The sequence below is a fragment of the Palaemon carinicauda genome, chromosome 11, assembly GCF_036898095.1.
Source record: "Palaemon carinicauda isolate YSFRI2023 chromosome 11, ASM3689809v2, whole genome shotgun sequence".
Taxonomy (NCBI): domain Eukaryota; kingdom Metazoa; phylum Arthropoda; class Malacostraca; order Decapoda; family Palaemonidae; genus Palaemon; species Palaemon carinicauda.
In genome coordinates, this window is record NC_090735.1 from 61,143,787 (window position 1) to 61,157,573 (window position 13,787).

Here is a 13,787-nt window from a genome sequence, read left to right on the forward strand (position 1 = left end):
CAGTCCATTGCTTAATTATGGGAGACTAGTTGTAGTCAGTTACTGCTGTTTTTCAATAACTTTTGACAGCTGTTCTGTTTATTTTCGTTTGACTTATTTTAACCGGCTCTTTGATCCGATTAAGTTTCCTAGTATTTATAAACAAGTTCCCGGATGTTTGTTATTTCCCCCTCTAAATCCGTTCCAGCATTAGTTGAGTCCCAAGGAGCTGTTTCCCACAGAGTAATAATGTCGTTTAGTTTAATCTCATTAGTTTGTTGTATCATTATTTATAACACTACGTTCAGTAAATAACTAACGTTGCTCATCAGAAAGTCAAAAATATCCACGAATGATTGATGGGCTTTGGCAGCTCATCGGTGTACCGATTGTTAGATCCGAAGAATACAGATATAATGGTTTAGCGAGCCAAGAGCCATAGCGGAGCAAAAACAATTCGAGGGATGTGATTTGATTTATAGGAAATTATTTAATTTCACGCCACTTACCTGAATCCCATAAATCTCAACTGGTTATCTTTATTATGCATTTCTGACGAAACTACCGCTACAAAAACTTCTTTCAGGGGCGTAGGGTTTCCCTACCAAAGAAAAGCAGTTTCCCACTAGGAACCCCCACAATTATTATTACAAGGTTGTGGTAGAAAAACTATAACGGACAGTTTGTTCCATTAGTCATGGTCAGAAGTGGAAGAAAAAATGTAGGAATACTATATGGTTCATTTATTTACCAAGAATTAAAGTATCTTATAGAATATGCCAGCTAGTAGTTAGTACTTGCCTTGTGGCTAGTTTGTTACTAGTTTTCTGAAGTAATTTTCACTTCTTTTGAAAGAATCCTTAAAGGAACTTGGCATTTTTTAAAAAATGCAGCTCCTAGCCAAATTTAAATTTTTCATTACTAAACAAGGGCAGCCCCTGGATTGCCATGCTGTCCTAATTTGAGGCACTAGTTCTTTCAGTTAAAATTCGTACAGATGTTAGTCCATAAGTTTCTTTTGAAAGACTAAATTTTGGTACCTGTGCATGCAGCATCACTTTCAATCTTACAGGTGCTTTTGTCTTCGGTATGACATAAGTTAGCCTTTATTAACCTATTAAAAACTTTTAGACTTTAACGTTCCGGATCTTTTTAAGACAGCCATCCCACAATCCGCTTCGGCATCACTTATATATTTTTCTCCACTCTGTTTACATTAATGCTCTTGATCACTATAGCAAAATCTTTTCCGCCATCTTTAATCCTGGCTTATCTGTATAATTTGAGGACATTGGAAACTTGCTCTTTCAAAAAAAAATTATTAGATCTTTTCCAAGCAGCTTGTTATATGGAATATGTCTATGCCAATAAATGTGACCTTAGTTACAATATGTGACTCAAATTTTAACACTTTCAGATTGTGCTACTATGGGTGGTGCTTTGGTACTCGAACACTGCAAAGGCTATCAGGTATGCGTGCCCTTCAAAAGCGTGGTGTGTCCCGAGTGAAAACTGCATTGATGGTTCAGTGTTACACGCGTATAATGTGACTGATACGAATCAATTAGTGGAGGTAATGTTCTTTTACTATTAAACTTTCCATTTATACTCTTAAAATTGGATGAAATTAGATATAGGCTGAAACATTGTTCAATGTGTTGAAAATATTTTATTCTTAGTACACTCGTAAATTTGGGTTTGGACTAGGCACTCTTTAATTCAAAATCTTAATACATAAATTTGTTCATTAAATTTCAAATTGGGCATAATTCCAAAAATGTTACTTGGATACTCGGGATAAATCTTTAATTCAACTTTGAAACTTCCAGTATTTGTGTGGTGTAGTCAGCACTGAGGGTTACGTGTGTTGTGCAGAGGCAGGACTTTTCAATGTTTCGTCGGATTACAATCCTTCAAAGGATAATTGGTTTTATCCAAATGTAGTAAGTACCTGGCATTAGTTGTATGAATTAGTTTTACTACATGCTATGCAGTAATTATATAATTGTAAAATTTCTTTGCATTAATTTGCATTCCTACTTATAACATTTCTATATTGCTATGGAATTTATGCAGTAGCTTAAAAGCAAAGCCATAATAAAATATAGCAAAACTAAGATAGCATAATTAGTTTAACTTTGCAAATGAAACCTAGTGGATTCGTAATGAACAAAGTTAGTCTTTGGAAGGTTTTCACCAAAACAAATTATATATGGTATAAAGTATTAAGAATAGCCACATAGGGAACTCTTACATCACGGTTTCCAAACTTAAAATTCCTTAAATAGTGTTAAGCTTTTGTAAGATAAACCTTAACTTTTAAAGAAAATTTTACTTGTCTACAGCCATAAGTTAGCTATTGAAAATTCATTAATCGGCAAATGTCAAAATAAATCTGTTTACAAAACATTAGAGTTTTGTAAGATTACTTTAAACAGAATTTATCTAGTGATTTATCAGTACTTTTAATGTTAGTTTTCAACTTGCAGAACAGCACAGTAATAAGAGGGTTAGTGGTCCTACCATGGCCAGGACAAGAAGCAACGGAAGTGGTCGTTCCAGTGGTGAAAAAGCCGCCTCCCATTTGCCCTAGCTTTAGCGTCTGCGTTCCTCCAGCTGTTTGCCCAGGAGCAGCGATTCGTTATGTTGGTGGTCTAATGGGAGACGAAAGGAATGTAAGTTTAATACTTTGGTATGTTTTTCCCAAAATCTAGTAAGCTAGTAAATTCTATAATTCTACCAGAATTCGTATTAGTAAAACGTCTGATTCTTATTTTTTTTTCTTTTTTTTGTATAAACATTGAGCTCTGGCGCTCTAAAGCCTCTTAACAATTTTCAAGTCTTGGGGTGATTTAACCTCTGGTCCTAGAACTGTCATGCAAGCTCTTTACTTTTATGCCTGTTTAAAGTCTATTTTTTGTCGACGGTGCATGAAGACCAACCGCTCTTGCATATTTGATTTGATTTGTGTACAATAGTGCCGTATAATTCACTTCTGTTAGATAGGCTCTTTCATTGTAAATCAATTTGCACTAGCGGCAAACTATCCTAAGTTGTTACTAGGAAAAAGGTTACATTCTTACAAAATTGGCATTTCTAAGGCCCTTTTATAAAAGTCTCATGTAAAAGTTCTTTGTAAAACCTATGGAAATTTTCAGAATTTTTTTTTTTTTTTTTTTTTTTTTTTTTTTTTTTTTTTTTTTTTTTTTTTCTTTTTTTTTTTTTTTTTTTTTTTTTTTTTTTAGGGAATGGGGTGCAACTTTAAACCAGGACCCACTTTCCTACTTAAAACTTTTAACTTCCTGTGTACTTCTCGTGCTTACGAACAAAAGCCTGCCTGTTCTTAACCACTAGCTTGAGGTAATGTTCTCTTTTTAGTTTCAGTTCCAATGTGGGCATACATGGGATACGGTCTCATGGTCTTGTTGCTCCATTCATATATTCATCAATGCCATTTATGAAGCCCTGCACACTTCCCCTCCGGTGGCACCTCGTTTAGTGGGTAAGTGTCTAAAACACAGTAGATGATTTATGATTATGAAAAGACTAGAATTCGTATCCAAATTTTGCCTTTAGTTCTAGGAGCTTATATTAAGTAATTTTTGTGGTTGGCCTATGTACAGTGAAAGGAAAAAAAAAAAAAGTTTCTGGTGGGGAGAATGTATTTGAAAGTTTTAGGTATTTAAATTTTGACTCCTTGCACAAGATAATTTTGATTTTATGCTGAACCATAAAAATTATTTTACTTTGCCAAGGAAATACTTCTTTCAAGTAATCTTTATACTATCATGATAACATGAATTAGAATAAAACTTCAATGATCGAATTACTGCTTTTTAAGGGTTTATTTAACAACTATAGATCCTCCTAGTGTTGAAACTATAGATCCTACTAGTGTTGAATCCTTAGGCCTTCTGCTATACAGCGAGAAGAGCTTCTGGTATAATTAATTATAAATTTGCATTGAAAGTGAAAATCCTGTAACAAATTTTGCCAGGCATTTAGTTTTAAAAGAAATTATATATTGACGGTAAGGAGTGCTATTACGGTCAGAAACCCATAAAGATTATAACAAAAGTATGGTAAAAATTACGGTCGCCTATTTTTTTTTTCTGAAATTAGATTGAGAAAGTATTTCTACGAAGAATTTCCTATTTAAATTACGGCTTCTTAAATGCAAGATACTACAAGGGATTAAAAAAAATGCCTACTTAAAATAGTTTTTTTTTTTTATTTATTCTAAACTGTTTTCCTTTGGCTACTGAAAATAAAATTTCTTAGAACTTTTCTAATTAACTCTCATTTTTTTTCCCCTGTAGATGGTGATATGAACAACGAAATAATTAAACACAGTCCAAGAATTCGGGATTACAGTAAAACTTTCGGCTCGCTGGCTGGTCCACGTACGTTCTTTAAACCTTTGTATGGAAAATTTTGTATATTAGTTTTACACCATTAATTTTTTATTTATTTTTTTCTATTTCATGGAATTGGGTTGAAGATATTTTTTGGATGATAGTTATTTGCTCTCAAAATATTGGTACTAATTTACTTATAATGTCCCTTAACACAAGGTTACTCCACCTACTCCCGAAAGCGTCGTGAAATCACAGCTGGTGAGTGCCTGCAGAGGAAACCTTTTACTTATTCTTAAGCATATCATTAGCTTTAACTACTAGATAAGTGTAGTATTCTTAATCCATATTGATAGTTTGAAATATTAATAGTGTAGTTTTCTTATTCTGTTCAACAGATCTCCAAATATAAATTCACCGACTGTTTTCTCAATCCTTGTGGTTATTGAACTACTATGCGTGTAGCTTTCTTAATCCATTTTGATAGCTTGAAATACTACTAAGTGTACTTTAACCTACGCATAACAGATCTCAATGTATGTACACTGACACCCTCTTATGTTTCTAGGTGACTACAACCTCACCGAAATCGACAATGGGATTGAAGTTAATGGTACGTAGATTTTCTTTGTATGTGACAGTTTTATGACCGGGATTAAGTAATTTTTTTAAATTAATTTTTGGTTACTTTTACAATATAGACATTTAATACATTTATAAATCTATTTGTCAACCAGATTAAATTAATCACGGGCTAAGTTTCAATGAACTGGTAATCAGATTTTAGTGGAGTGACAAGTCAATCACAAAGGTTTTGTCTTTGATCATAATTTATAAAAAAAAATTCTTGTTACTCCGGATCACTCCTAGACATAAACATATTTTGATAAAATTGGAGTATCGTAAATTTTGCTTATTGGAATTTTAAAACATTTAGGCGAAACGAGGACGCTAAAGCAAGAATGTTTAATCCTTAGAGCACAAGTTTGTTGTATCGAGGATATGTATCTAGTAAGACCCAAGGTGGTTCTGGTTTATTCTTAAGTTTTGTCTTTAATATTTATTGGAACTTGATTTTGTTCATCTTGGTATCTTTAACCCTCCCAGACACAATCATAGTAATACCAGCTGCGCTACCATTTGAGTTGGCCCCTGAAAATACCACCGAATTTACCGGCCGTTCTGCAAATGCTGCATCTACTCAATTTACTCCAACTCCAGGTGTAAGTTACAAAATAATTCTCAAGCCTAAATTTTTTTTTAAATTTATGCTTGTATGTTAAGGTTTTGAATTTTTAAGACTTTATTAATTATTCTAAAGTACTGAACATTAAATACTAAGTCTGCTGTATACACTAACAAAATTACTGTTATATTCAACAACTATGCAACATCAGTGCAGTGTTGGCAAAAAGTATTTGAATGTCTTAAAACTGCTTTAAAGTTTTCTCTTAGCTTACTAAAGAGAGAATTTCCCTAAAGGTTCCTTCCTCGTGTGGGAGACCTATTGGACAGGGAATAGCAGCTCATCAGTCTACCTCGTACACTGCAGATCTAGCCAATGCAGGCTTAACCACTGAAGGACAGTACCCGTGGCATGTAAGTATGTGTGGTGGTTAAATGATAAATTCTGATAAACTTTATAATACTTTGTGAATATTTAATTTACAATTATCTTATACTATATAATTAATTCACGCAGGTGGCAGTATTGACAGTCAACAGAGAATACTTGTGTGGTGGTACCATAATATCCGATAGACATGTTGTGACAGTCGCGCACTGTGTGGATGCGGTGAGTTAAAATACAATAGTATCCCATAGATATAGTTTTCTTTGTTTTAATTTTGTATGTAGAGAATTTTTACAAGGTAGACTCTTTCAAAGTTTACTTGCCTGCTTTCTATATTTAGGGTTCTTAATTACAGAGCTTCACGAGGGATAAATTGAGTCCCCTAAATTTGACATGGCATATTATGTACAGTTTGATTAGATAACGACAGTAATGACACTGTTCTAAATTGGTTTTGATTCAATTTGCCGATGTAAATTCTCTCTCTCTCGCTCTCTCTCTCTCTCTCTCTCTCTCTCTCTCTCTCTCTCTCTCTCTCTCTCTCTCTCTCTCTCTCTCTCTCTCTCTCTCTCAGGCTAGTCAAATATGTTTTTTTATATCAATAGAATTTGGGTACATTTATCAATACTAAAACTACCTTCTCTCAAATGCAGTACACAGCGCAAGCTTTGAGAGTGAGGGTAGGTGATTATGATTTGACGAGCAACACTGAAAGTCACCCTTCGTACGACGTCGAATTAAACAGTGTAGTCTTCCACCCAAGTAAGTTTGAAGATTAATATTTGTAGTTATGTGCAATTTGTACCTAGGGAGGTGGAAGTTAGTGGAAGTTTTCTCTTAATCATACCCCAACTGTTAAAGCTAGTGCAGTTACCAATTATATATTTTTAGATAACTTAAATGAATAAGTTAAGTACAGTGTTAGCTGTAAAATTGTGATTGAATATAAATTTTGTTTTTGAACTGAAATATTACCACTGGATACTGCTATTTTCATATGGGTTAACTTCTATTATGCCAGAAATATCTCTATAAGATTCAGACCAATACATAAATTTCCATTGTAGAGATTTCTTACATCTTTGATTTCCTCTCTAAATGCCATTAGTTTCGTTTTTTTTAAGTAATGTGTAGCAAGTTCTTGCGATTTTAACTTTGTTACTGACCCTTCCCCTGTCAATGTTCCAATTCTTATAAGACTGAAACCATGAACTCTTGCTAGTCTATTTTCAGTTTTTTTTCTCAAAATTTGTTCTGAAATGTATCGGCGGTAAGTTTCTCCTTGTTTTACTTATTGATTTATATCCACAGATTATACTAAAGCAACCCTCAAGGCTGACCTAGCTGTCCTAGTTTTAAAGTTTCCTGTCCTGTCCCTTCCCAATGTTGCCAGGGTATGTTTCCCAGGAGAAGGAGCCGCGTCAGATAAGCAAGAATGCTATGTTCCCGGTTGGGGATCTGTAACACCAGCTAGAGTAAGCACTAAATTTAACATATAGTAAACTTTTCAAGTCCACTTAGTGTAACTATATACTAGATCTTGCCTCTAATGGGTGGTTGAAATCTAATATCAATAATGTAACTATCCCAATCATTAGATTATCTAGTTGACTTAATGGATGATTCAGTAATTGATGGAAATACCTTATATCTTTGACCTTGTTATTCTTAATGATACATTTTAAAACGGTGGTTGGTTCTAAAAGTGCTGGATTCTAATAAATTAGTTTTACAGCATGCTCTAAGTTTTAAAGTTTTACGGCATAATAATCATAATCATCATCAATCCTCACCTTCTCCTACGCATAGTGACGCAAAGAGCCTCTATCTTGAGCATTTCAGGAAATTCTAATACATCACGATTCAGTCATCAGCCATGTAGGCGTGGGTCTTCCAACTCTTAGTGCCCTGTGGTGCCTAATTAAAAGTTTGGTGAACTAATCTCCAGAAGTACGAAGAGCATGCAGAAATGCGAAGAGTATGCCCAACAATCTCCATGCATATCTATGGATATTCTACATAAAAAGAATTTTCTTCATGAAAGATTGCTGGAGTTTAGTCTTGGAGAACCCTGAGTAATTAAAGTTCTCAAAGGAAAACCCTAAAAGGTTTTGCAAAAAGTTGAAAATTGTTGGTAAAAGCTAATTTAGTGATTCTGTGAAGGGGCTATTGGTGTAGGCGTATCTAGCGTGCCATGGCTAGGAAGCACTTTTTTGTTTCCTAAGAAAAATACTTTTTTTTAATTTATTTTTTTTCCCTTTTATCCAACTGGAGAAACTTCAATCTGGATAGAAATAAACTTGACAGACTTACAACATTGATAGAAAGCACGAAGCATTTTTTCTTATGGTCCGCTAACAGTATCTTCCACTCGCAAACAGTTGCACAAACTTATCCTCTCCCACAGTTGTACCATAGCACCAAATGTCTTTTCTAGCTCTAGAAATGGATCATTTGGACCTAATCTACATATACATTCATTCAACTGGGAGCTGAATAACCACCTGGACCTTAGTGCGGGCCAGGTGGCCCAAATTCATAATGATTGCACAATTTTGATCTGTTTTTATATTTGCAGCCAGGCTCTCCAAGAATCACAAATTTCCATCCAGTTTTGAAGGAATCTGGCCTGGTACTACTTTCATCTGGCAGATGCGAGTACCAGCTAAGAAAGGTGAAATCGCTAGGAGCGTTCTTCAAGCTTTTACCTGGAGTGACTTGTGTCAAGGGTCTTCATCAGAGAGATTCATGTCATGTAAGTTAATAATCTAAAAAAAAAAGTTATATCTAGAATTATCAAATCCAGGAAATATTCAATGTATCATTCGTCTTATTAAATTTAAGATTAAAAGATCAGACCATTCATCAGCTGAATGTGTTCAAAGTTCTGCTCTGTAATAACACTTTCATTAAAGCTGAGATTTTTTGTGATAACATCTGCAGTCCTGGATCTTTTGAGAATTACCCAAGCCTTGTATACAAACTCTTTGATAAATATTTTACTGCATAAACTCTAAGAAAGGGTGCAGATACACCAAGATAATGAAACTTTATAATTCCATTACTCTTGTAAATCTCTCATAGTTTTAAAATGTATTAGGTTCTCATTGGATATCTGATGTATTTAGACCTCATAACTGTATCATTGGTTTGCTATTTACAGGCATTTTAATTAGAACATGAGCCCTTCTTGGCATCATGCATTTCACAGGGGTTTTTGTAACTTTTATATTTTTGTATCTAAAGGGAGATGGTGGCAGTGGCTTGGTCTGTAGGACTGTTGCTGGAGAGTTCGTGCTAGAAGGTATGTTTAGCAACGCTTTGAAATTTTAATTTTTTTTCTACACAATTTTGACGCACGTGTAAGAACACTAGAAAATCTTTCTATTGGGCATATTGTGGTGGAATTATAGTAATGGTTTTGGACTGCGGGTTTTGAAGCATTAATTAGAAAATTACCTACTCTGCAAGTGAGATGGGACTTGTCGAGCTTGACTATCCTTTTGATTAATTTCTTTTGATACCACTTTGTCTTAGGTTTACTCGCTTAAAAACCTATTTAATATATTAAATACATATCAAATCATATTGCATATTAATTAAGGGGTGATAACAAAAGCTTAATTTTAGCCTGCATGCTTAAATATATCGAAGTATTAAAATTAATTTATAAAGTTGGTATCTGGTAATTGAAGAAAGCCTTCTACTGAATATGCGAAAATATTTTATCAAAAATTCATTAGCTGCTAATCTTTTGGATTTAGTGTTTGGGTTTTTGGAGCTATTATCCCGAAACTTCTGAAGTATTTAAACCAACATAATTTTCTTTTTACAGGTTTGATATCTTGGAGTGTAGCGTGTGACAGAGGTCTTCCTACTGTATTAGTTGATGTTGGCTTTTATGGAGATTTCATCTTGAATGTTGTTAGAGGAGTTGCCTTCTTAGGCTCAACATCATTTAGTGATAATTTATCCTTTAATAATTCAACACACAGCATTGATCCATTGCTGACAGGAATTGGTAGTGGGGCACAGTTTCAAGGTGGGGCACAGTTTCAAGGTGGGGCACAGTTTCAAGGTGGGGCACAGTTTCAAGGTGCTCAAAGTCAGTCCAGTAGCTTAAATAACTTCCAGCAGTCACTGTCCAGCAGTGCACATCAGAGCTCTTTCAGTAGCGAGAGTACACAACAAAGTGGAGCTTTTAGTCAGTTCTCTAGTGCTAATGCTCAGCAAACTGCTAACTTTGCTGCAGGTGGTAGCTCGAGTGCATTGCATGCGCAACAAGACTATCAAGGTAGCTTCGCCTCGACCAATCAAGGAATTAACATAATTGCAGATTCTAATAAAGTTTATGAAAGTGCTAGTGCACATGGAACAATCAAAGGAACTAACGCGCATTCAAATGTAAATCAGAATTATGGAGGTACAAGCACGTATGGAAACTCTGTTTACGGAAGCACTAGCACTCATGAAAGTGCTCATGGAGGGGCTCACAGTAATACATATGGAAACATTCATGAAAGCTCTTATGGAAACTCCCATGGCCAGAATAAGTATAGTAGTGGGCATGACTATAAAACACAAGGTTATGAATACAAAGGCCAGCACGGTACTACAAAATACAGTGGAGGATATACCACTGGATATAACCGCAAAGGAAAGTATGGTATTAAACACTTGGTAAAAGATGGTGGATATGGAACAAAGGGCATTTATAGTCAAGATTATGATGCGCAAGAACTCAAGAACAAGCATCATTATGATGAACTCAAGTATGAAGCTAGTATCAAAAAAGATTATTACGATGGTTTTTCTGGTGCTTATGATGGGTACACTACTGATGATTATGCTCATAAGGGTAGGTATGACGAGGCATATTTTGATACTTTTGAAGAGTACCTTGGGAAGTATGATCATCTTCATGGGAATAAACATAAAGGTTACAAAGGCACTGGCTACGGGGACAAGCACGACGCAGGCTATGGCTACGGGGACAAGCACGACGCAGGCTATGGCTACGGGGACAAGCACGACGCAGGCTATGGCTACGGGGACAAGCACGACGCAGGCTATGGCTACGGGGACAAGCACGACGCAGGCTATGGCTACGGGGACAAGCACGACGCTGGGTATGGCTACGGGGACAAGCACGACGCTGGGTATGGCTACGGGGACAAGCACGACGCTGGGTATGGCTACGGGGACAAGCACGACGCTGGGTATGGCTACGGGGACAAGCACGACGCTGGGTATGGCTACGGGGACAAGCACGACGCTGGGTATGGCTACGGGGACAAGCACGACGCTGGGTATGGCTACGGGGACAAGCACGACGCTGGGTATGGCTACGGGGACAAGCACGACGCTGGGTATGGCTACGGGGACAAGCACGACGCTGGGTATGGCTACGGGGACAAGCACGACGCTGGGTATGGCAACGGGGACAAGCACGACGCTGGGTATGGCTACGGGGAAAAGCACGACGCAGGCTATGGCAACGGGGACAAGCACGACGCTGGGTATGGCTACGGGGACAAGCACGACGCTGGGTATGGCTACGGGGACAAGCACGACGCTGGGTATGGCTACGGGGACAAGCACGACGCTGGGTATGGCTACGGGGACAAGCACGACGCTGGGTATGGCTACGGGGACAAGCACGACGCTGGGTATGGCTACGGGGACAAGCACGACGCTGGGTATGGCTACGGGGACAAGCACGACGCTGGGTATGGCTACGGGGACAAGCACGACGCTGGGTATGGCTACGGGGACAAGCACGACGCTGGGTATGGCTACGGGGACAAGCACGACGCTGGGTATGGCTACGGGGACAAGCACGACGCTGGGTATGGCTACGGGGACAAGCACGACGCTGGGTATGGCTACGGGGACAAGCACGACGCTGGGTATGGCTACGGGGACAAGCACGACGCTGGGTATGGCTACGGGGACAAGCACGACGCAGGCTATGGCTACGGGGACAAGCACGACGCTGGGTATGGCTACGGGGACAAGCACGACGCTGGGTATGGCTACGGGGACAAGCACGACGCTGGGTATGGCTACGGGGACAAGCACGACGCTGGGTATGGCTACGGGGACAAGCACGACGCTGGGTATGGCTACGGGGACAAGCACGACGCTGGGTATGGCTACGGGGACAAGCACGACGCTGGGTATGGCTACGGGGACAAGCACGACGCTGGGTATGGCTACGGGGACAAGCACGACGCTGGGTATGGCTACGGGGACAAGCACGACGCTGGGTATGGCTACGGGGACAAGCACGACGCTGGGTATGGCTACGGGGACAAGCACGACGCAGGCTATGGCTACGGGGACAAGCACGACGCAGGCTATGGCTACGGGGACAAGCACGACGCAGGCTATGGCTACGGGGACAAGCACGACGCAGGCTATGGCTACGGGGACAAGCACGACGCAGGCTATGGCTACGGGGACAAGCACGACGCAGGCTATGGCTACGGGGACAAGCACGACGCAGGCTATGGCTACGGGGACAAGCACGACGCTGGCTATGGCTACGGGGACAAGCACGACGCTGGCTATGGCTACGGGGACAAGCACGACGCTGGGTATGGCTACGGGGACAAGCACGACGCTGGGTATGGCTACGGGGACAAGCACGACGCTGGGTATGGCTACGGGGACAAGCACGACGCTGGGTATGGCTACGGGGACAAGCACGACGCTGGGTATGGCTACGGGGACAAGCACGACGCTGCCTATGGCTACGGGGACAAGCACGACGCTGCCTATGGCTACGGGGACAAGCACGACGCTGGGTATGGCCATGAGAATAAGTATGAAAGTCATGGTTCTTATCAGAAAAAGTATAGTGAATATGGCTCTGGGGCTTCATATGGAGATAAGCATAGTTATGGAGAAAGTCATGGTCAAGGGTATAGCAGCAAACATGAAAGCTATGGGGAAAGCAATAGTTACAGCCACAGTTCTGTGAAATCTGATCACGCTGCATACAAATTGGGTTCTTATAGCTCCCAGAGCCAGTATGGTAGTAACAAATTTGATTATGAGAAAGCTCATGGTACATGGCACAGCAAGTACGGCGACGGTAATAAAAAGCCCCACTCGTCTTGGCACGAGAAACACGGTATAACTTCAAATTTACATGGAAGTGTTAAGACTGCAGAAGCTAGTGAAAACTTACAACAGCAAGCAAGACTAGCTGAGGAAAAGACTGGTTCAACTGATAATGAAGGGGAAAACTCTAGTGGGGATAGTGGTGACATTCCAGATCCAAGTATAGTGGGATATTTGAAAAGGTATGCTGCTAATGCGACTAAAAGCTAAAATATAACTTGTTTGTTGTAAATAAATGTTAATTTTAATAAATTATTTATGTTGCAAGGTTATACAATACTTTGGTATAATCAATTTTAACTATTTTGTTCAAAGTGTTAAATTTAAAATTCGTTTTGTACAAATAAGTTCCATTAAGCACATGAAATTGTTTAAAGTATGTAAATGGCTTAATTACCTTACCAAGATTTTTTCCTGTGCAATTTGGTCCTTAAATAGGAATTTGAATATATTAAGAGGTAGGAAACTACCCATATTATTGTATAACAACTAATTCCTGAATCTTACTTGAATCTAAATTTTTGGTGCAAATAAAGTTCTAGAAGAGTAAAGTATTTTCCACCTAACCTTTATTGGGTTAAATCACCATCTCAGATTAAATTGGTATCCCCTAGTGGTCAATGGTGTAGATACTTTTAAGCACTGTCCACACGATCGAGCATGCTCTACGGGAAAACGGTGATACCCGACCACAATAGGTAGTGATGATGAGGGTTAAAATCGGAAGTGAAAACCAATGACAAGGATCTGGC

General features: G+C 38.6%; 1 protein-coding gene across 1 annotated transcript in view; it reads left to right on the plus strand.

Moving 5' to 3' along the window:
- The window catches only part of LOC137650034 (filaggrin-2-like), a 14,768-nt gene extending 1,182 nt beyond the window's left edge, over nt 1-13,586 (plus strand). The window contains exons 2-16 of the mRNA XM_068383051.1: nt 1,397-1,552; nt 1,809-1,922; nt 2,469-2,654; nt 3,358-3,481; nt 4,299-4,382; nt 4,554-4,595; nt 4,903-4,947; nt 5,442-5,557; nt 5,817-5,933; nt 6,037-6,129; nt 6,561-6,669; nt 7,219-7,382; nt 8,486-8,662; nt 9,154-9,211; nt 9,743-13,586. Of these exons, the coding sequence (XP_068239152.1) occupies nt 1,397-1,552; nt 1,809-1,922; nt 2,469-2,654; nt 3,358-3,481; nt 4,299-4,382; nt 4,554-4,595; nt 4,903-4,947; nt 5,442-5,557; nt 5,817-5,933; nt 6,037-6,129; nt 6,561-6,669; nt 7,219-7,382; nt 8,486-8,662; nt 9,154-9,211; nt 9,743-13,245 (5,088 nt within the window). The 3' untranslated portion in view covers nt 13,246-13,586. The remainder of the gene's footprint in view (nt 1-1,396; nt 1,553-1,808; nt 1,923-2,468; nt 2,655-3,357; nt 3,482-4,298; nt 4,383-4,553; nt 4,596-4,902; nt 4,948-5,441; nt 5,558-5,816; nt 5,934-6,036; nt 6,130-6,560; nt 6,670-7,218; nt 7,383-8,485; nt 8,663-9,153; nt 9,212-9,742) is intronic.
- The last annotated feature ends 201 nt before the right edge of the window (nt 13,587-13,787 follow it).